Source organism: Acanthochromis polyacanthus, chromosome 3 (genome assembly GCF_021347895.1).
Source record: "Acanthochromis polyacanthus isolate Apoly-LR-REF ecotype Palm Island chromosome 3, KAUST_Apoly_ChrSc, whole genome shotgun sequence".
In the NCBI taxonomy this organism is placed as follows: Eukaryota; Metazoa; Chordata; class Actinopteri; family Pomacentridae; genus Acanthochromis; species Acanthochromis polyacanthus.
In genome coordinates this window covers 31,064,149-31,086,709 of record NC_067115.1, presented here as the reverse complement: position 1 = coordinate 31,086,709, position 22,561 = coordinate 31,064,149, and the positions used below count along the sequence as shown (strand labels likewise).

General features: G+C 39.1%; 1 protein-coding gene across 1 annotated transcript; it reads left to right on the top strand.

The window, feature by feature from the left end:
- Positions 1-444: 444 nt before the first annotated feature.
- Positions 445-22,544, top strand: LOC127533319 (B-cell receptor CD22-like). Its single transcript, XM_051945980.1, has 6 exons — positions 445-466; positions 15,263-15,607; positions 15,724-15,936; positions 19,763-20,032; positions 21,404-21,668; positions 22,541-22,544. The coding sequence occupies exons 1-6, from the start codon at positions 445-447 to the stop codon at positions 22,542-22,544; spliced, it is 1,119 nt and encodes a 372-aa protein (XP_051801940.1).
- The last annotated feature ends 17 nt before the right edge of the window (positions 22,545-22,561 follow it).

The following is a 22,561-nucleotide window of genomic DNA, read 5'->3' as shown; positions in this document are numbered from 1 at the left end:
TCATGGACATGAACTTCCGGTTAAAAGTTTGGCCGCACCTTCTCATTTAGTAGTTTTTCTTTACTTTCATGACTATTTACATTGTAGATTCTCACTGACAGCATCAAAACTAAGAATGAACACATATGGAATTATGTAGTAAACAAAAGTGTGAAATAAGTCACGTGTGACATGTTTTATATTTTGATTCTTCAAAACAGCCACCCTTTGATTACTGCTTTCCACACTCTTGGCATTCTCTCCATGAGCTTCATGAGGTAGAACCTGAAATAGTTTTCCAACAGTCTTGAAGGAGTTCCCAGAGATGCTGAGCACTTGTTCAGGTGAAGGAAACGGAATGTGGCAGCAAGTGAGACAAATCTTTGGGGGAAACATTCTGGTGTCTGTTGGAAACTTTGAAAGCCTCTGACAGGAAACATTGAGTTCAAAGTTAAACCAACGTTAATGAGAACCATCAAGGTGTCCGGTACTGATGGAGCTCTGAAGACTTTTCTTTCCTGAATTCTTTACCTGGTTTGATCTGCTTTCTTTAGGTTTTTATCTGTTCCTCTACCTCATGCAGACGTCATGCTGTTGGTAAAAACACCTAAACTGATCCAGGAGTGAAAAAAAACTAAGGTCTTTGTCAAGCACTTATTGGACCTCTTGCCTTTATTCTGCGGTCCATCTCATCTAAACCATCTGGACTGGGTTTAGGTCAGATGACAGTGGACGGCAGCACTCCATCACTCTCCTTGGTCAAATAGTCCTTCCACAGCCTGGATGTGTGTTTGGGGTCGTTGTCCTGTTGAAAAATAAATGATGGTCCAACTAAATGCAAACCGGATGGGATATCATGTCGCTGCAGGATGCTGTGGTAGCCATGCTGGTTCAGTGTTCCTTCAATTTTAAATAATCCCCAACAGTGTCACCAGCAAATCACCCCCACACCATCACACCTCCTCCTCCATGCTTCACGGTGAGAACCATGCATGTAGAGACCATCCATTCAGCTTTTCTGTGTCGCACAAAGACACAGCAGGTGGAACCAAAGATCTGAAATTTGAACTTATCAGACCAAAGCACAGATTTCCACTGGTCTAATGTCCATTCCTTGTGTTTCTTGGTCCAAACAAATCTCTTCTGCTTGTTGCTTTTCCTTAGTAGTGGTTTCTTAGCAGCTGTTTGACCATAAATGTCTGATTGGTCAGTCTGCTCTGAACAGTTGATGTAGAGATGTGTCTGCTACTAGAACTCTGTGTGACATTTATCTGGGCTCTAATCTGAGCTGCTGTTAACTTTCCATTTCTGAGGCTGGTGACTGGGATGAACTTCTCCTCAGCAGCAGAGGTGACTCTTGGTCTTCCTTTCCTGGGGTGGTCCTCATGTGAACCAGTTTTTGCGACTACAGTTGGGGATACATTCAAAGTTTTGCAGTTTTCCGAACTGGTCAGCAGGTGTTGAAGTTGGATCAACACGACAAGGAAGCGTCCAGGTCCTGTAGCTCAAGGTGAGGAGCTTCACAGGCAGTGCCTAGATCACTCCATAGATGCTGTTGTCTGTAGTGTAGCCAGAATATGGATTAATTTTTCGTTTGGGCTTGACAAAGACGAGAACAAAAATATTCAGAGCAAGTGGAGCAGCTAGATAACGCGTATTACATTTTGATTTACATTTTCAAAGTCACATATTCGAAATCATGTAATTTTTCCGTAAGAGAAACCTGGAAACGTTGTTTATCCGTAATTCTGCTAACTTGACTGAACGTGGGCTGCAGTTCCCGTTATTTAAACATCAATATGATGTATAAATACAGATGGACTTCATATATTTCACTATGCAGACATTTTTATTGATGTCCAGTATATTTTATAGATATAAACATATTTGATAGAAATATTAGAAATGGATCTCTGTTTCCTCATAATAATTGAGTAAATGCCATTAAATGTTCATCAGTGGTTCATCTTTAGTGTGAAACTTTTACTTTGCAGCTATATTTTTTAAAATGTTGGTCATTTTAAGGTAAAACATTAAAGGATGGTTTTCTCAGGTAAATGAATTCAAGGTTTGATTGACTGAAATCTTTCAGTCAATGTTGTGTTTCTTTCAATTTGAAATATCTGAATTTAATTAATACAGCTCAGTCAGGTCCATTTTATATTATTAAGAATTCTTATTCAGTTTAACACTAGATGACGCATCAGTTCATTGAGTATTTCAGAGCTGTTTTTTTTCTTTACAATTATCTGTATTTAAAGTGATGTTTTTAAAATATAATTGCAATGAAACAGCAGCAACATAAGAAATGACCAAATATTCAAAGGAAGTGCAGCTATTTTAATATGAAAAATGATCTATCAGAACAGGGGTCGGCAACCTTCAACACTCAAAGAGCCATTTCGACCCGTTTCCCACAGAAAAGAAAACACCGGGAGCCGCAAAATCCTTTTGGCATTTAAAATGAAGACAACACTGCATATATCGTTTTTTTTTTTGTTTTTGTTTTTTTACCTCTATGCCCTTGTTAATCAGTCGTGATTAATTAATTACAAAGCCTCTAATTAGATTCATTTTTTTAATTGTGTCCTACCACTAATATTTATCTTACTTGGTTAATGTCATTTTTGCGCTTGGACCTCATATGTTACATAATGTTAGCTGGAAATCAATATTTTGCGAATGTCTATTTAACTTGTAAAATCTGTCTATCTTAAGCTAATAACTTTTCTCCGGTAAGTTGCTGCCCTATTTTCCAAGACAACACTCCTCTGACTCTCTGACCTGCTGCCTGGATGCTGGACGTGACATCGAGCCGTGCTATTAACGTCGTATTACCCTGACATATCAAAGAGTAGATACTGAGCAAAACAGTTATCCGTAGTTTACCTTAGTACTCACGAGTACCCGACACAATGCAGGACTCTGCTGTGAAGGCGGAGACATGCGGCGGTGGTGTATTTGCGACAATAAGGAAAAGAAAGAAATTTGAAGGAGCAACGGCTAGGATTTAGGAATGTGGCCCGCCGCTGCTGAATGAATGCAGAGCAAACACTGGGATCTGAAGATCAACAGGACTCCAAATGAATACATGCAGGCAGTGAGTGTCGGAGATTGACGGCTGGAACATATTTTGACAGACAAAAATTTAAAACGTTTTATTTTGATGTTACAAGATCACTGTAATCTTCAAATTTAGAATTAAATTTTAAAAACAAACAAACTGAAATCAAAGAAATTTTAATTAAATAGCCTGCTGATTATTTATTTTCCAAAGTTACAAGGAGCTGCAACAGAGGGATGAAAGAGCCGCACGGGTTGCCGATCCCTGAGTTAGAACATGGTGAAAGAGCAGCTAAAGTTAAGTTAGCGAAGCTATGGATAAGCAACATTTCCTTTTACTTCCAGAAAAATAAAAGCCTCATATTTGTTATTTATTTAAAAAATCACTAAAAGTGACACTTCCACCAAGTTTGTTGGTATTTATCGGTGGAGCAGCAGCACGTTTTCCTCAGACAGTTTTACTGTCCGTTGTCTTGGTTTAATCAGTTTTCAGTTCAGTAATTCAGTCCTTTTGTTACGATCCCACTCCAGCTCCTGCCCTTCTCTCCTCTTTTCCTTCTTCCACCATCACTCCCCATTTTCCCCTCCCTATTTGTCTTGTTCCTCTGGCTCCCTCTATCTGTTGTCTTTCCCTCCTGTCTCTCTCTTCCGGTCGCTCGCCCCCTGTCTGCTTCACCATGTCAATTAATTACTATCAGCTGCAGTCAATCAGCTCAACACATTCCACCTGGTTTCCTCCTCTGCTACTTAAGCTCTGCCCTGTCCCTCAGTCTTTGCTGGTTCATTGTTGGATATACATGACATCTCTGTCTCTGCTTTCATCACACCTCTGGACTTCATCGGTTTTTGGACTTCTCAGTGTTTCCCCTTTATGGAATTACCTTTTGGACTCAGTCGCTTGGATAGACCTCAGTTTGTTTCACCCACAGTTATTAGTTTTCCCTATTTGTGAGTATCTTCCTTTAGCTCTGTTGTTTTTTCAGTTGCTTGGTTTTTGCATCACCACCACAGTCTGGCTTTTAGTTTTGTTGTAGTGAGATCCTTATTTAATAAAACCCCCTTTTTCTTTAACTTCTGTTGCCTGTCTGTTGTGTCTGTGCTCAGGTTCTAAAGGCCCCATTTCCAACACACACTGAAGGACTAATAAAATAATAAATGATCATTTACTGACCGGTGCCGGTTTTAATGAACTTTATGTTCAACTTTAGAGTCAGATATAATGTGATCAGTGAAGCCCAGGAGTTGGTGGAGTTTGTTTGTTTGTGTTGCCCAGAGAAGAGAGTTAGCATCCAGTGAATATTAGCTTCACAGTTTTTCTCAGTTGCTAAAACACTAAACTATTTTCTGAACCAAATTCTCAGTTGCCTGAACCCACTTATTGAATCAGTCACTCTTTTGGCAAAACCATCAGCATTTTTCACCTGTTTAGACACATCTTTTCAACACATTGTCATTGTGATGCACCTGTGTTGCACACTGGTGGCAAAAGTCAAACACAGTTAAAGCTCAGGTGTCACTGGTTGAACACAATTCAAAATTGATCACACTTGTGGCTAATGATGTGAGAGTACATATAAGCCAAAGCACTGGTTTGTGAGGCACAACAATGGACAGAAATCTAAGAAGAGGAGCATGGATACGGCATGCCAGGGTCCCCCCCCCCCCCCCCCCCCCCCCCCCCGTTGCCTGGCCAGAGAAAGTGTGTCCTGTGATGTAGATGAAGTCCTGTGGCCTGACCCAGTACGGAGAAATGATGCTGTGGCAGAGTAATGCACTTCTTTTCTTTGTATTTCATTTGTAATTTTTTGTGCTTTATTTTTACATACAAGTGCTACATGTAAATGCACAGGATTTCTGTTTTTTTTGCAAATTCTTTTTTCTATGTACAAGTGTTACAAATTCCCAGGTATTGTTTTGCAACATGCATTTAGCCTAAATAAACATTTATTTTTACTGCTTCATGTCCTGAGCATTGTGTTTTCCTTTTTTCTATGTAGTCTTTAGTGACTACTCAGAGTATTTACAGTTTTTTACAATTGCTAAAACACTAAACCCCATTCTCTGAACCAAATTCTCAGTGGCCTAAACTCATTTTTCGAATCAAACACTCTTTTGGCGAAAACTTAAACACTGTTCAGGTCCTATGCTCAATTTGCAAAACTCATCTGCTCTTTTTTACAAAACCTTAGACACATTCTCAGTCACTAAACACATTTCACAACATTCTTGCAAAATTGTAATCACTGGCAGCAAAATGTGAACACAACTCCAACACAGCTGTCATCTTTTATACACAACTCAAAATTGAACACACATGTCTGTAATGATGTGATCAGACAAAGTGGGAAGGATAAAAGCCAGTTCAGAGTGCACAGGTGGCCCATGTGCTTCCATGCACAATGGATGGAAACATACAGAGAGGCAGAGGAGTTGGCGTGAGAGGTGATGGCATTTCTAGGTGGTCTACAGAATGTTATGACTGAACATGAGCAGCAGAATCAGCAAGAAGTGTATCCTATATATGTGATAGTTTAGGACAATGTGAGGTTTCCCCATGCTGTCCTGATTCGTGAGTGGTTCACTAACAACCAGCGCTTCATCAAGGTTTTCCTTCCACCTTACAGCCCCTTCCTGAATCCAATAGAGGAGTTTTTCTCTGCATGGTGGTGGAAGGTCTATGACCAACAGCCCTACACCAGGGAAAATTTATTGGAGGCAATGGAACAGGCCTGTGATGAGATAACTGCAGAGTCTTGTCAAGGCTGGGTTCGGCACACCAGAGGGTTCTTCCCCCGTTGTCTGGCAAGGGAAAAAAAAGCCTGCGATGTAGAAGTCCTCTGGCCAGACCCCGCACAAAGACAAGATGTAGGAGACTGAATCTCCATGACCGTGACTATGCAGTAGTGTGCTTTTGTTTAGTTTGTTTTGTATTTATTTTTGTTATGAAAGTGAATTTAGATATCACTTTGACTTCGATGATTTTTATTTATTTTTTTTGCTAAATGCATTTACAGTAAAATAAACATTTTCTGTTCACTACATGGACTGCATGCTGTGTCCTAAGTTATTCCATGTAGTGTCTAATGAATGATCTGAGGTGAACATGTTTTTCCTTGCTGTGTGTAAGATCTGAACGCATAATTTGGTTTTGGACACAGGAGAACTGGTTTTGAGGTGATAGTTTGATTTTGATAGAAAAGTCTGAGGTTTTGTGAATGTAGTTTGGATTTGTGTTTAAGGTTTTGAGAAAATGGGTGGAGGTTTCAAGGAATGTGTTTTAGCAATTGTGAAAAACTGTAATGTGCAGCTATGAGTTTCAACAAGGAGCTCTCATGTAAAGTTTGATCAGCTGCAGTGTGTCCTCATGACCAGGGGGTGGAGCTGAGGGGCAGCAAGCTGCTGATGAGGTACCCAGATGGTTGGATCCAGCGGACCCTGCCCTCCATGCAAAGGACCAACACCAGCCTTGGCTTCAGCGCTGCATCAGGATGACTTACTAAAGTGTATCTGTGTGGTGTTGTAATTTTTCAGATTGGTTTGTTTTTACCACTTATCATACATGCCAGTTAGGGTAAGGTATTTACACCAATCAGCCACAACATTCTGACCACTGGCAGTGAAGTGAAGAACATTGATCATCTTGGTTCTATGTTGTGTTCTGCTGGAAAACCTTGGATTGTGGTGTCAGAACACACTCCATTTAAATGTAAATCTTAAATGTCACTGGCCTACTCCTGCAGGAAAATGCACCCCACCACATCAAAACCTCAAAAATCATGAACATCTTGAGGAACATGACAATTCCCCAAGATGTTGATTTGACCTCCAAACTTCGTAGACCTCATTCTGATCAAACATCAACAGGATACAGTGGAACAAGTTTTAATCCCAGAGGCCCCACTGCACAACCCAGAGTACCCAAAGAATCCACTGCCAACGTCCTGGTTCAGACATCATAGAAACCATGAGAGATCCTCTGGTCCAGACCCAGTGGTTCAGAGGATTTTTGACAGACGATCATAATGTTATGCCAAGTTGGTGTATATTATCATTGTTGACACCAACCATCCACGATCTACAATCCATTATTTACTTGTGTTTACTGTATTCACATGAATATGATGCAGGATCTTCTCTTCTGGTTCCACACAGGTCGAGGCAGGGGGCACCTATAAATGGTGACGAGTGCTTCTACTGGCGGACCACAGGCTGTTTCCATGGTGATAAGTGCCGCTTCGAACACACACTAGACCAGCACGGTCGAGACAAGAAACCATGGAAACCATAACTATGTCCCTCCCTTACCTTCAACACCTGCATGAGGCACATTAAAGAGGGATTCACAGAGGAAAAAAGGACACAAGGAAGAGGAAAAACAGCACTCAGTGTGGAGAACAAGATGGTGTGTGTGTGTGTAGGTAAAAATAATCCATCCATCCATTCTCTATACACCGCTTTATCCTCACGAGGGTTGTGGGGGGTGCTGGAGTCTATCTCAGCTGACTCGGGCGAAGGCAGGGGACACCCTGGACAGGTCACCAGTCTGTCACAGGGCTACATATACAGGCAAACAATAATAATAATAAATTTAGTTTATAATGCACTTTACATTTGAAAACCAAATCTCAAAGTGCTACAGATAAGTTGGTTGGTGTGGGGTTCCAATGAGGAGACCTTCCGTTTTTGAGCTGTTCAGCTGGAGAAAGTTGTCATTGATCCACGCCTTCGTTTCCCACAGGCAGTCGCTGAGATTGGACAATGATGTTGGGGATGTAGGGTCCAACCTGACACAGAGTTGAGTATCATCAGCATAGCAATGGAAAGCAGCTCCATGCCTGCTGATGATGTGACCTAGATCAGGCTTTCCAAAGGGCCACATACTCAGCTCTATCAGTCAGGCAGGACCGAGACCACTGAAGTGCTGTGTCTGTGTAGGTGTGTGTGTAAGTGTAACTTCTGTGACTGGGTCTTCAGTGGAATTTAATTTACTGGAAGCATCCCTGAGGAGTTTCACATGATCTGGAGAGTACTCTTCTTGTTGTCTTTTTGTTTTCCAGCCACTAGTATCTGTTCTACATAGAAACTGTCCTGTTTTAAACTGCTGGCTGCATAATTTCATAAATGGAATCTAAGCTGTAAGAGATGCAGAGGAAATGATTATAAATGTCTCTACTGTTGTGTCTTTAGTTGTGATGTGACTACAAAATGAATGCTAAAGTTTATCCAGTAATGTGTAGGAAAACAAAGCTTCTGACCTATATGATGTGTTTTGTACCAACCACAATGAAAGCAGAAGGGTTGTCTCTAGACCACATCCTCCTGTGTGTTCCTTTTTGACTGGTAGTGCACATTAGTGACATGTCTTCCTGTAGAGACGGACATTTGACCGCATGTAACACATACAAATATGTCAACTGTTTAACACACCTGCAAAATATTACCTTGATTGAACAACAATTTTTACTTTGGTCATGTGTGTTACAAATGAGAAACTATCAACTGTTTTCGGCTGTGTATCATTTTTCTGAATGCCAACCTGCACCAAGGACATTTATAGTGTTTGAACACAAAGTGTGGTTCTGTTTCTGTTCTGTGGGTTTATGTGCAGAGTTTTGTTCATTTACTTATTTATTTTTTGTGTAAAAAAGTTTTATGACAATATTTTTTAAAAAGTAAGAATGCCTGCTTTTGTAACAGAACAAATGCACAAAATGAGGCAATTATGAGGCTTCTCATAAAAACACTTCATGTAAAAAGAGTTTATCAATGCACAAATCATTTATATTTACCAGGTTAGGCTAAAATATGAGGCTACAAATAATAATAAATCAGGAGCCATTTGGGAGATGACAGACAGGGATAAATAAACACAAGGAGAGAGAAAGGCAGGGACTGAGGAGGGGTCATAACAGTTATCCTTTCAACACCATTAGCTAGCACAATGTAGCATTAGAACACAGTGATGGTTGCTGGAAATGTTCCTCTGTACCCCTATGGAGATATTACATTAAAAATCAGCAGTTTCCAGCTAGAATAGTCATTTACCACATTAACAATATCTAGACTGTATTTCTGATTCATTTAATGTTATCGTCATTGAAATAAACTGCCTTTTTAAAAAAAAAAAAAAAAAAGGACATTTCTAAGTGACCCCAAACCTTTTAATGGTAGTGTATGTGGAATAAATGGACAACTCCAGTGGGACTCCAGTCTTACCTTTATCTTTCAGTGCTAAATCCTTATATATTTTATTATTATATTATCATTCTCCAAAGGCTAACACCAGCCCAAAGCACTGTTATCTGACCTGTGTTACTGCTGTGAACGGTGACTGAAAATAACGACATTTCTAAGTGAGCCCAAACTTTTGAACAGTAGTGTAGGTTCATATCTTAAAAATTATTTCTTTGTTTCCCAGTCTCTGTTTCAGGTTAATTTGTGGCTGCCTTTAGCAGTGTCCAGTCATTAGTGTAGCATTAGCCACTGTGAGTGTAGATTATTTTCTTCCTAGAATTTGTGGCAGTGGCTTGTGTTTCCTGTTCAGTCTTTACAGTTTCTGCCTGAGAGACGTTTCTGAGAATAGCAGTCAGATCAGAGATAATCATGCAGTCAAATATGATTGAAAGGTTGCTCTTCAATCTGTTAAAGAAGAGAAATGTTATATTTTTCTTTTACCACATCTATCACATTGGACTTTCGCCTACATTAAAGTGAATCAACCACTCATGCTATGATGTCAGTTGTTTACCTCTTTAAATATTTAAAAACTCTGTTTGTCAAAATGTCTGGTCTACTCTGCAGTACCATCATGGTGTGCACTGTCTCCTATTTTATATGCAGTTCACAAAGTCTATTTCTGGTATGAAATGCTCATGTTGCACCATGTAAATAACAACTATAATAAATATCAGTTACTGAGCAACTGTGATGAACGTCTGTCGTGTGCTGTACAGTATACTGCATAAAAAAAGGCTCAGACTTTTGCATATTTATCACCTTTGTACACACCCAGTTTCCTGTGTGATCTTCATGTCACAGAGACTTTGACAAACATGTCTCATGTTTAAAAGGTTGCAAAAATCTGCAATAATAAAAGAAGCAGGCTTCTGATTGAGATATGTGATCAAACTTTCACATCTGTTCTTAGAGTTCTTGAAAAAGTTTTTAAAAATCTGCCCTTAACTCCACCTTTATTGGACATTTGGTTTAAACAAACATTTAACTAACTAGAGGAGAACTTATAAAAAGAAAGGTTTAAACAGATCTGTCACTTTTAGTTCACACCGTCCACCCAAAAGAAATTGTTGTATTTACAAAAAAATCTAATCATCATACAGATTAATGCTGTGACTATAAATAAGTAAATCTGTGGCTTTTTAAACTTCAACTACTATAGAGCAACTTTGACTGATAATATCAACTTTAAATAATATAGAGCAACTTTAATTCATGTACACTACTGTTCAAGAGTTTGGGGTCACTTAGAAATGTTCTTGTTTTGCAAAGAAAAGCTTTTTGTCTCAATGAACATAACATTAAATAAATCAGAAATACAGTCTAGACATTGTTAATGTGGTAAATGACTATTCTAGATGGAAACAGCTGATTTTTAATGGAATATCTCCATAGAGGTACAGAGGAACATTTCCATCAACCATCACTCCTGTGTTCTAATGCTACATTGTGTTAGCTAATGGTGTTAAAAGGCTAACTGATGATTAGAAAACCCTTGTGCAATTATGTTAGCACATGGATAAAAGTGGGAGTTTTCATGGAAAACATGAAATTGTCTGAGTGACCCCAAACTATTGAACAGTACTGTTTTGAAGAGCTCCATGCATGCAAATCATCAGTAAGAATCATTTCTTCATTTCAGCTTGGGGATTTACTGCCTGTCTGTGTTCATGAGTATTAATAATCTAAAGAGGAAGGAAGTCTGTGTTTAACAGCTCTAGCTCTGATCAAGAAAATGTTTCCATTCACAGTAGAAACTGTCTTCAAGGAACACGTCCTCTACTTTTTGGTCAAGAAATGTTTACTGTGACAAACTGACAAGTCAGATTTCTGTTGTGTTTGAGATCCTGTTGATGTGATTTAACAGTCAAAAAGAGCAGCTATGAGTTTAGCAGCAGCAGCGAGTGGATTTGTTGTCCTCCTTCTCTGCGTACCAGGTAATGTACGTTTATACTTGAAGGCATTTACAACACTTTTTGAAGAGGTTATTTTTTAGCAAGTATATACAGCTGAGTTGATGTTTTGCAATGTGGTACAAACTCTGCAGACACTAATTTTTCTTTCTTGAAATCAAAGGTTTCAGAGGAAAGCAGAGTCGTTTCTGGTATTAAATGCTTCCTGTATGGTGGTGTGATGGTGGAATGTTTCGTGCTTCAGTATAAATCTTAGATACTTGATAATTGTAATGCTGCTTCTCTACTACAGTTGAGAGAGAAATGTACTTTTTTCTTGACTGCATTTACAGTGCCATGAAAAAGTATTTACCCTCTTCTCAAATTCTTATTTTTTCACATTTCGCCTTACTGGTGTGTTTTGGATCGTTTTCCTGCTGTAGAACCCAAGTGTGCTTCAGCTTGAGGTCAGGAACTGACGGCCAAACGTTTTCCTTCAGGATTTTCTGGTAGAGAATTCATGGTTCCATCAATCACAGCAAGTCGTCCAAAGCAGCCCGAGACCACCACACTATCACCACCATGTCTGACTGTTGCTATGATGTTCTTTATCCAGATGTGATGAGACACACACCTTCCAAAAAGTTCAGCTTTCATCTCGTCAGTCCATAGAATATTCTCTCTTGGGGAACATTCAGATGTTTGGTCAGCAGTGGTTTAGACCTTAGAACTCTGTCATGGATCCATTTCTGTCCAGTCTCTTCCTTATTGTTGAGTCATGAACACTGACCTTAACTGAGACAAAGGAGGCCTGCAGTTCTTGTTGTCCTGGGTTCCTTTGTGACCTCCTGGATGAATCGTCACTGTGATCTTGGGGTAATTTTGATCGTTGGTCCACTCCTAGGAAGGTTCTCCACTGTTCCATGTTTTGTCCATTTGTAAATAATGGTTCTCACTGCGGTTCTCTGGAGTCCTAAAGCTTTAGAAATGTCTTTGTAACCCTTTCCAGAGAGATAGATGTGACTTTAGTTCCCATCTTTTTTTGAACTTCTTTGGATCATTTTGTTGCAGTTTTTTTTTTTTTTAGATCTTTTGACTGATTTCATTTAGTCAGACAGGTTCTATTGAAGTGATTTGTTGATTGAACAGGTCTGGAGGTAATCAGGTTTGGGTGTGGTCAGTGAAATTTAACTTCCTTTACAAAACATGTGATTAGCCACAGTTAATTCATGATTGAACAAAGGGGGGCAATTACTTTTTCACACGGCCAGGTAGGTTTGTATAGTCCTTTTTTGTTTTTTTAAACTTTGGCTATCTTTGTCCAATGTTTAAATTTGTTTGATGATCTGAAATGTTTAAGCGGGGGAAATATTCCAACAAATAAGAATTCAAGAAGGGGGTAAATACTTTTTCTTAGAACTGTATCTGACAGCTATAGTTACTTGTTGATTTACAAATTTAGGGTTTTTCTTACAAAACATGCAGTTCACAGAAATCTTGAGGATATGTTCACAGTAAATTGCAAATCACACAACCTAACAGTATTTTAGGCAGGTTGATCAGTCAGTGAACTACTGTAATAACTACAGTCAACAAAAATATAAACAAAACACTTTTGTTTTTGCTCCCATTTTTTATGAGATGAACTCAAAGATCTAAAACTTTTCCCACATACACAATATCACCATTTTTCTCAAATATTGTTCACAAATCTGTCTAAGGGGCCGTTTACACGAGGACGCTTGCAGGTGAAAACGGCAAAATATTTCAACAAAACACCCTATCGTTTATACGAGGACGGCGTTTTGGGGGCTTGAAAACGCAAAAATTTGAAACCGGCCTCCAGAGTGGAAAAGTAGAAAACGCTCCGCCTTTATGTTTCCGTCTAAACAGCAAAACGCAAAACTTTGCCGAGATCTGACCACGTCGCGTACGCGATTACGTCACATACGTGCTTTGGTTTGCCGGCCGGTACAAGGACGTAAACAAAGATGTGTGATTATTTCCATCCTTTGTACCTTCAAGCAACTCTGGCAGCTCTATGTACACTACAGGAGTCGTACCAACAAACGTACAGAATGTGTACAGATTCCATTCATGAACATTTACCGCGGCGGAGATCCGAAAAGGGAGATAGTAAGCATGCGCGTAGACATGGCAGAGTTTTATCACAGCGCCACCCAGCTGCCTGGCATGCATATCCAACCGAATTCCACACACTATAGAGTCACCGTATATACGCAGATTTCCTTCAAAACCGCTCGTCTAAACGTGAAATGACAAGACGCCACTTTTGCGTTTTCTGTTAGGATGGTCCTCGTATAAACGGCCCCTAAATCTGTGATAGTGAGCACTTCTTCTTTGCTGAGATAATCCATCCCACCTCACAGGTGTGCCATATCAAGATGCTGATTAGACACCATGATTAGTGCACAGGTGTGCGTCAGACTGCCCACAATAAAAGGACACTCTGAAAGGTGCAATTTTGTTTTAATGGGGGCGGCAGGCACTCGATCCACAACATTGACATCAGAAAACCGCTCACCCACACACGCTGTCTGCCATCTGCCCTGAACAGTGTAAACCGGGATTCATCCGTGAAGAGAAGACCTCTCCAACGTACCAGACGCCATCGAATGTGAGCATTTGCCCACTCAAGTCGGTTACGGCGACAAACTGGAGTCAGGTCAAGACCCCGATGAGGACGACGAGCAGCAGATGAGCTTCCCTGAGAATGTTTCTGACAGTTTGTGCAGAAATTCTTTGGTTATGCAAACCGATTGTTTCAGCAGCTGTCCGAGTGGCTGGTCTCAGACCATCTTGGAGGTGAACATGCTGGATGTGGAGGTCCTGGGCTGGTGTGGTTACACGTGGTCTGTGGTTGTGAGGCTGGTTGGACGTACCGCCAAATTCTCTGAAAGGCCCTTGGAGACGGCTTATGGTAGAGAAATGAACATTCAATTCACGAGCAACAGCTCTGGTTTACATTCCTGCTGTCAGCATGTCAATTGCACGCTCCCTCAAATCTTGCCACATCTGTGGCATTGTGCTGTGTGATAAAACTGCACCTTTCAGAGTGGCCTTATTATTATTATTATTATTATTATTATTATTGTGGGCAGTCTAAGGCACACCTGTGCACTAATCATGGTGTCTAATCAGCATCTTGATATGGCACACCTGTGAGGTGGGATGGATTATCTCAGCAAAGAAGTGCTCACTATCACAGATTTAGACAGATTTGTGAACAATATTTGAGAGAAATGGTGATATTGTGTATGTGGGAAAAGTTTTAGATCTTTGAGTTCATTTCATAAAGAATGGGAGCAAAAACAAAAGTGTTGCGTTTATATTTTTGAGTGTATTTTGATGCATGATGTCAACATTTCATGGTTTCTGCTCCTTAAATTTGAAGGCTTGTTGAATTTCTCTTTAATGATCACAATATCTCTTGCTAAATTGATTTCATGATTAAAATGTGACCTTAACCTCATTCCTGAGAACACCTGTAATGTCTCTTTCTGGATGCTTCAGCATTTCAAAGCTCTGAGAACACATTCATTTGACGGAAATAATGACCAAACCCACAGTTTAATCACATCTGTGGTTTTCATCACAGTTTCCACTCATGTTCTGCTGCAGCCTGACAACAGCAAGGAAGTCAACAGAGCAGATCTATTATTATAAAGCACACACTTCTCCTTTGATGCACAAACTTTTATTTTTTTATTTATTTAAATCAAGTATTAAAGTACTTCAGTGGTTTGTTCACATTCTATGTTCTCATTTAGTTGTAGATTTTTCCTCTTGCTTTGGAATGAACCAAAAATGACTTAGAAACTTGATATTTAGAGTATTTAAGATGAGATAAGATGAGATGAAATGAGACACGATTAGATGATGAGATAAGATAAGATATAACTTTATCAGTCCTGAAGAAAACTGTTGTATTTTTATATCAGCTGTTTGAAAAATATTTATAACAAACACAGAAGCTAAGACCAAAAAGCACAGAGCAGAAGTTTTATGGTCATATTCTGTCTGATGTTTATATGTGAATCTGATCCTGGTTTCTGATGTGCTCTGTGTTACAGTGGTACAGGGTCAGGATGACTGGGGAGTGACTTTCACTTCTACTCAGATCTGTGCTGTAAAAGGATCAACAGTGGAAATGAGCTGCAATTACAAACAAACAACCTACATGGATGGCTATTATCTCACAGTTCAGAAAACATTCTGGTTCATTAAAGACTCTGTGGATCTGACAACAGATGAAGCCGACGCAGATCGAGTGGAGTACAGATGTGATGGGAAGAGATGCACTCTGAGAATCAGAGACCTGAGAGAGAGCGACTCAGCTGTTTACAGGATCAGGTTCATAACAAACCCACTTGGAGGACTTTATAGTAGTCCAACTGGAGTCACTTTATCTGTCACAGGTTGATATGTCAATTATTTCCAGCATCTGCAAAATGACGACATAAATTTCTTATGCATTTGCATGTCTGTGTTGATATTTTTTTTCATAAAAACTCTTCCTGTTTTTTCTTTACAGATCTGCGTGTAAATGTGCCAAACTCATCTTCCAGCTGGAAAACACTGACATGTCACAGTGACTGTCTTTTACCTGATCATTCTACCTATGTCTGGTACAAAAATGGACGTGATACTGGGATAGCAACACGTTCTCATTCAGTAGACTTTCAGTACAGAGACAGCTTTTCTTGTGCTCTAAGAGGATTTGAGGATTTCCCTTCAGCTTCAGTCTGTGAGTTTTTTACTCCATAATTTTCAACTCACAATTTTTTCAACATTTTAGTTCATGTGCTGTTCAATGACTTCACATGGAGGGTTTGGAAGCAGAGTGGTCTAACCATCTTTCTGCAGTTTTTGACAAAAAATGGATTCAAAGTTTTGTGTTTTCAGGAATGATCTAACATTCCACTGTAACGCTGTATTTGGGTTGTGGGTTGGACCACTTTACTGCTAAAGTCTAGACCATAAATATTACAGAAATGATATAAAACTCAGTTGTGGGTTGGACCACTCTGCTTCTAACTCCCTCATATATCTTTTACATGGGGGTCATTCCATGCCAAATTGACAAGAATCCAGAAAAGTGGGTGCACCCACCACCTCAAAATTGCTTCATATTTTTTGTACCATTCTTTGGTACATTTCATTGGGAAAGCCAAAATTTTGAGGTCCTAAACCCAATCCTCATGGTTCTACAGGCCCACAAAGGGGCAAGGGTCATGTTTTTAAGTTTCCGTCTGAAATTTTTTTCAGTTTTCACAACTTTATATCTCAGGAACCTCTCAAGATATCTGCTTGAAATTTTCAGGACTAAATATATGTATATAGTACATAATATTTTGAGCTTCAAGCAAGGTATATGTCTCCTATATTTACCAGACCTCTCAATATGTGAAAGAAATCTTCAGATGAGGTTTTCATATTGGCATTTCCTGGTCAAGAGAGATCATTTGGTCCTCAAAAATGGTTCAGTTTGGTAGAATACAACATAAAGTAAGTATCAAAGCATGACTAGTACTGAAAATGTTATTCACAACCTTGCAATAATGTCTCAAACAGTGGTCGTTAGCAAAAAATGACTATTTTTGAACTAAAATTTCAGATTGTGGACAAGGTTGTACAAGTTTCAGACAGAAAAATTTTAAATTTTTATCTTAACTTTAAAAAAAACTACAAAAGAACTTTGGTTCTGCTTGTCAACATCTTGAAAATGAGGCACAAAGTGTACAGGGAGAAACATTTTTGACTCGCTGGTGGTTTCTTACAACTTACAACCTAAACACAACCTAGACAATCAAATGTCACTAATTTAAACATATTAGAGACATGGAAGTTATTTAGACAACATTTTTGACTTTGATCTCCACAAGTCCTCAACTCTCTTCAAAATGCTTGCATCAGGAAACCTATAACGCCTCCCTAAACCAACTGCATCATGCACTGGGACAACACACAGGATATGTTCTTTGGGCACCCAGCACTCATCCGTATGTTTCGGCCAGTAAAAGGACTTGACTGGTCCATGCGGGTGCAAAAATTGTACTTCAAAATCATCATGCTCTGAGGAATGTGACTTGACATTGCCAAGCCACCACTGGCCATCATATAGACATGCTCCGTACTGCCCAGGGGATATGTCTTCTGACTCAGCTGTGGATTCTGTAGTGTCACCTGGTTCACTAACTAAAACATAAGAGCATATATGATTTGTTCACTATGTTTCCAGCACCACCTGAAAGAGAAAAACATCCTTATTGGTATAAGCTGTGGAGAATGAATACAGCAAGAACCAAAGTTCATTTTATCTTTTTCTACAAGGTTTCATGTATATCTTGAAACCTACAAAATTTCAAAAATGTGCCACCTTGTCCACATGGAGTAATTTCAGCCTAAATATGGTGAATTTTGGCGAACGACCTGTGATTGACAGCTTCCCTAGCCCTCCCTAGGCACATTTAGTGTCCCTTAAATGTATCAAAGAATTGCTTATGACCCATACAACAAAATCTGACCTATCCTGACCCAGCAGAGTAATGTTAAGTACTTAATAAATGCATTTCATTTTGGAGCTTATTGTAATCTTATGCACTTTTTATATGGTTGTGCCTCAACAGATTTTCATCATAACACTTGTCTGACCACTTTATTTTATACATCAGAACTTTAAAATTTGAGGAAGATATATTGAGTACTTCCTGAATTTTTAGGGTTTGAAATCATCAAAAAATGACGGATTTTAAAAATTAAGGACCCTCCTCTTCAACAGGCTGTAAAATGAAAACCAGTGGGCCTGTGAGGCTGTAACTTTGGGTTTCTCAATCATTTTTATCCTTCTGCAGATAACTAAAAATGAAGACAATCTGAGATGGTGGTGCAACCATCTTTGTCTATGTGATATGGAATGACCCATAGGTCAGAGGTCACAACAGTTGTGAAGTACTGCAGTGAAAACTACAGTTTTCTTGACAATATTGAAAAAAATCTTTCAGGTGTCCGTGGTCAATCCTGCAACAAAGTGAACTACAATGACAGAAGAATCTGTGCTGTCAGAGGATCAACAGTGGTCATTTATTGCACTTATCAAAGTTATGAATCTACCACATCATCATTTTGGTTTAGTCCTCAACAAAGTCATCGGTGGTTGAATTCCTCTAAACCTGAGGACATCAGCAAAGACTCCCAGTATGTAAGTCGAGTTCAGGTTGATACATGGAGCAGAGGCTCCAGACTGACAATCAGAGACCTGAGAGAAACTGATTCTGCTGAATATCGCTTCAAATTCAAAACATCTTTGGATGAATGGGGCAGTGATTTACATGGAACAACTCTGACTGTCACAGGTAATGACAAACACAAACACATGTAAATACACCAGTTTGGTACATTTAACCACAACACTGAACATGTTTATTATGATGCAAAGCTAAGATACTAAGTTTGGTTCCTTTGTATCACATCCAGCTCTCCAGGTTCATGTGACCAGAATATCAGACTCTCAGAGTGACACTCGTTTACAGCTGAAGTGTCTCAGCAGCTGCACTCCATCTGGTCATTCCTACGTCTGGTTTAAGAATGGACAGAAAATGGATGTGGTGACATTTTCTTTTGAAGACTGGTTTTATCTTGGAGACAGAATCTCTTGTGCTCTGAAATCACACGAGCAACACAGATCTCCTGCAGTGTGTAAGTTCACTTCATCATGCACCGAAAAAGTAAAATACACATTCATACCAACATTACAGTGCAATTATAATTCCAGATGGAACCACCCTGAAGGTTTGTAGAGCTTAATATAGACATACATTACCATTTTAAAGTTTGGGGTCATCCGGACAATTTCATGTTTTCCATGAAAAGTCACGCTTTTATTTATGTCTTAACATAACTGCACAAGGGTTTTCTAATCATCAGTTAGCCTTTCAACACCATTAGCTAACACAATGTAGCATTAGAACACAGGAGTGATGGTTGCTGGAAATGTTCCTCTGTACCCCTATGGAGATATTCCATTAAAAATCAGTCTTTTCCAGCTACAATATTCATTTACCACATTAACAATGTCTAGACTGTGTTTCTGTTTCATTGAATGTTATCTTCATTAACAAAAACAGCCTTCTTTCAAAAATAAGGACATTTCTAAGTGACTCTAAACTTTTGAACGGTATTGTATAAATAGTATTTATTTAAATTAGAGTTGAACTGTTATCAGTAAAACCATTGTAAGAAAAGCAATATTTGAATACATTTTGTTCTACAACATTTTCAAATATAATCCAGTTACACAGACACACATACAGAACGTTGCATGTTCTTGCTTCTCAATTATGTTTCTGCTCAAAGATTTCTGTTATTTTCAGCCTGACAGCTCGCTGCACTCAGTTGGAGTTAATGAAACAATTTAGAAGATTTATTCATGACAGACAAATGGTCCTCAGCTTCATAGTGGTAAATCTGAAAAACAAAAGTACTGCCACAACAGCAGAAGTGGATGTAATTCATATATTTCATGTTTAATTTTCAGTTATATTGTGTTGTCTGTCTGTCCAAATCTCCTCCAGATGCTCCAAAGCTTCCCTCTGTGTCAGTGAGTCCATCTGCTGAGATAATGGAGGGAAGTTCAGTGACTCTGACCTGCAGCAGTAATGCTAACCCAGCAGCTAATTACACCTGGTACAAGAGGAATGGAAATCCAGCCCTTCAATCTCTCAGTAATGAGTCACAGCTTATCTTCAGCTCCATCCAGTCCTCAGACTCTGGACTCTATTGCTGTACAGTGGAGAATGTGCTGGGCAAGAGGACATCTGAAGACTTTGGTATTGATGTGAAATGTGAGTACAGCAGCTAATTTGAAAATAACAGATTGAATCTACACTGCAAGAACTTTTTTTTAGTCAGAATGTCTCATCCCACTTGATTTAAGATGAATTTACTGAACAAGTGACATTTCAGGAAGATGGAGGGACTTGTTGAAAGACAATGCATCATAAATATCTTGTTCAGTCAAACAATCTTGAAATTATCTCGTTTTGAGTTGTATTTTAAAAGAAACAAGGTTCATTTTACTTTTCATGCATTTTTTCAAGCTCAGGTGTTATTTGTAAAAGCTACACAATCTCGGTTGAAGAAATAAAATTCACTTGATTCAAGTAAATGTGTTTTATTGGAAAATCTCCAACTAGTTCATATTATCAAGTTTGCTAATGCGTTACATGCAAATTTGCAAATAAATTGTCGAGTTGAATACTAGACTTGTTTACATGGTGTAGAGTTATTTATAACTGAGGGAGTAAGAACCATGGTCACATTTGCAGCTCATGTATTTTCAACCAACTGTATGTGGACAGATTGTTGGTCATTAGAAATAATGGTGCCGGTTGGAAGCACATTGCTGAATGATTATGTTCTGAAGGTTTGATAATCTCTTATCTACAGTCTGTGGCCTCAAAAACTGCAAGTCGTCTCCAAAAAACAAAAAAAAACAGATCTAAAACACAATATTTGGTTTGGTGCAAATCTGAATTGTCTTTATTTTACATGTCACAATGTAACACATTAGGACCAACATAGGCCTTCCTCATTGATCGCAGTAGCTTCAATTTTGTATCAGTGTGCAAACCCGCTGGTCATAAGGAAATGATACGTCATCAAATAAATAGAACAAGAAAAGCACTCAGAGAATGCAGCACTCCGTCAGTGCTGCTCAGGCGTCTCGTTTCCATCGGATAAGTCCCGATAAGTAGTAGTAGAATCATGTGATCATCAGCAGGCAGCTGACGTAGTGTTCACTTGTTGTCATGGTTACAGTGACGCCATGCCGCTATCTCGCAATGAGACAGCAATCTTTAACAAATCTGTGAATTCAGACTATAAGCTGCATCGCTGCCAGAATCTAATCACTTGATCCTTGTTTCATTTCTGACCTTCTCTGAAAATTTCATCCAAATCCTTTAGTCCTTTTTTAATAATGTTGCTAACAGACAGAAAGACAAAACAACACCTATCGTCACACACCTCTGCCATTCCTTGGCGGAGCAATAAAATGAGTGTGATTCTTCCCAATGAATATAATGGCAGTGATGTAAGATGGCGTATGTTGTATAACACTTCTACAGAGACACACAGTAAGCAAACACACTGTATTTCTGTGGATGTCCTTCCATGTTGAGTCTACAAATATGAACAACTATATTGTCCTCCAGATGCTCCAAAGCTTCCCTCTGTGTCAGTGAGCCCATCTGGTGAGATAATGGAGGGAAGTTCAGTGACTCTGACCTGCAGCAGTGATGCTAACCCAGCAGCTAACTACACCTGGTACAAGGAGAATGAAGACTCACCAAAAGCATCAGGACAGAATTTCAGCATCATTAATGCCACATCAAAGCACAGTGGGAAATATTACTGTGAAGTCAGAAACAGCAGGGGGCACCATAACTCCTCCTTAGATTTGATCATTGCGCCTGGTAGGTATCACAACTGTACATCCACTCCCACAAACCAGTCAAAGTATGGTGTACCAAAAGTGGGGTGGTATTACTGTACATTCATGCATTTAGTCACACAACCTAACCTAAATCTGTCAATCAAATAGTTTTCCACAGAAACACTGATCTTGCCCAGAGATTAGAGTTAAATGACAACCATTTATCACAGCATCAATCACCTGTTTCCACTCTTACTGCTATGTACTGATACTACATAAAGGCCAGTTCATGCTGTCCTTATCTGCAACCACGTGAGTTTCATGTCTACAATGTACGAGTAAATTTTGCCACCTACTCAAATCTGTGTGTAGCCCAAAATGTATTACTATATAACCTGTAGCTCAGTGTGTTTATCTGCCTTTAATATGAGGGGAAATATAACCGTTCTCATAACATCCATTTACTGGCCTGTACAAAAGGATGTGGAAAGGATGAACTAACCTGAAGCCCTTTAGGTTCATTCTTCATGGTGTCTTTGTTGAGAAATTCCGATTGACAGAGAATTTAACTACATAACCCCAATGTTAATCCTTTTTTATAGTAATGTTGCTAACAGACAGACAGACCAACACCGATCATCACATAACTCCACTGCATTCCTTGGCAGAGTAATAATGTACTATGTAATTCTGAGCACAAGCAAAACAGTTTAAATGGATCATTCTTTAGAAAGAAGTTAACTGAAGATCTATTATTTCACATCAAATTCTCTGTGGCCAAACATCCCATAATTTAAAAATATTCAGTGTTTCTGTTTAATCTTTGTTTCCCAGGACCTTTGAAATCAGCAGCTGTTGGATCAATCACTGTTATTGTTCTGGTTATCATATTCCTGTCTGCCTTCCTATTGATTAGGTGAGTGGTTCAGATTTACTG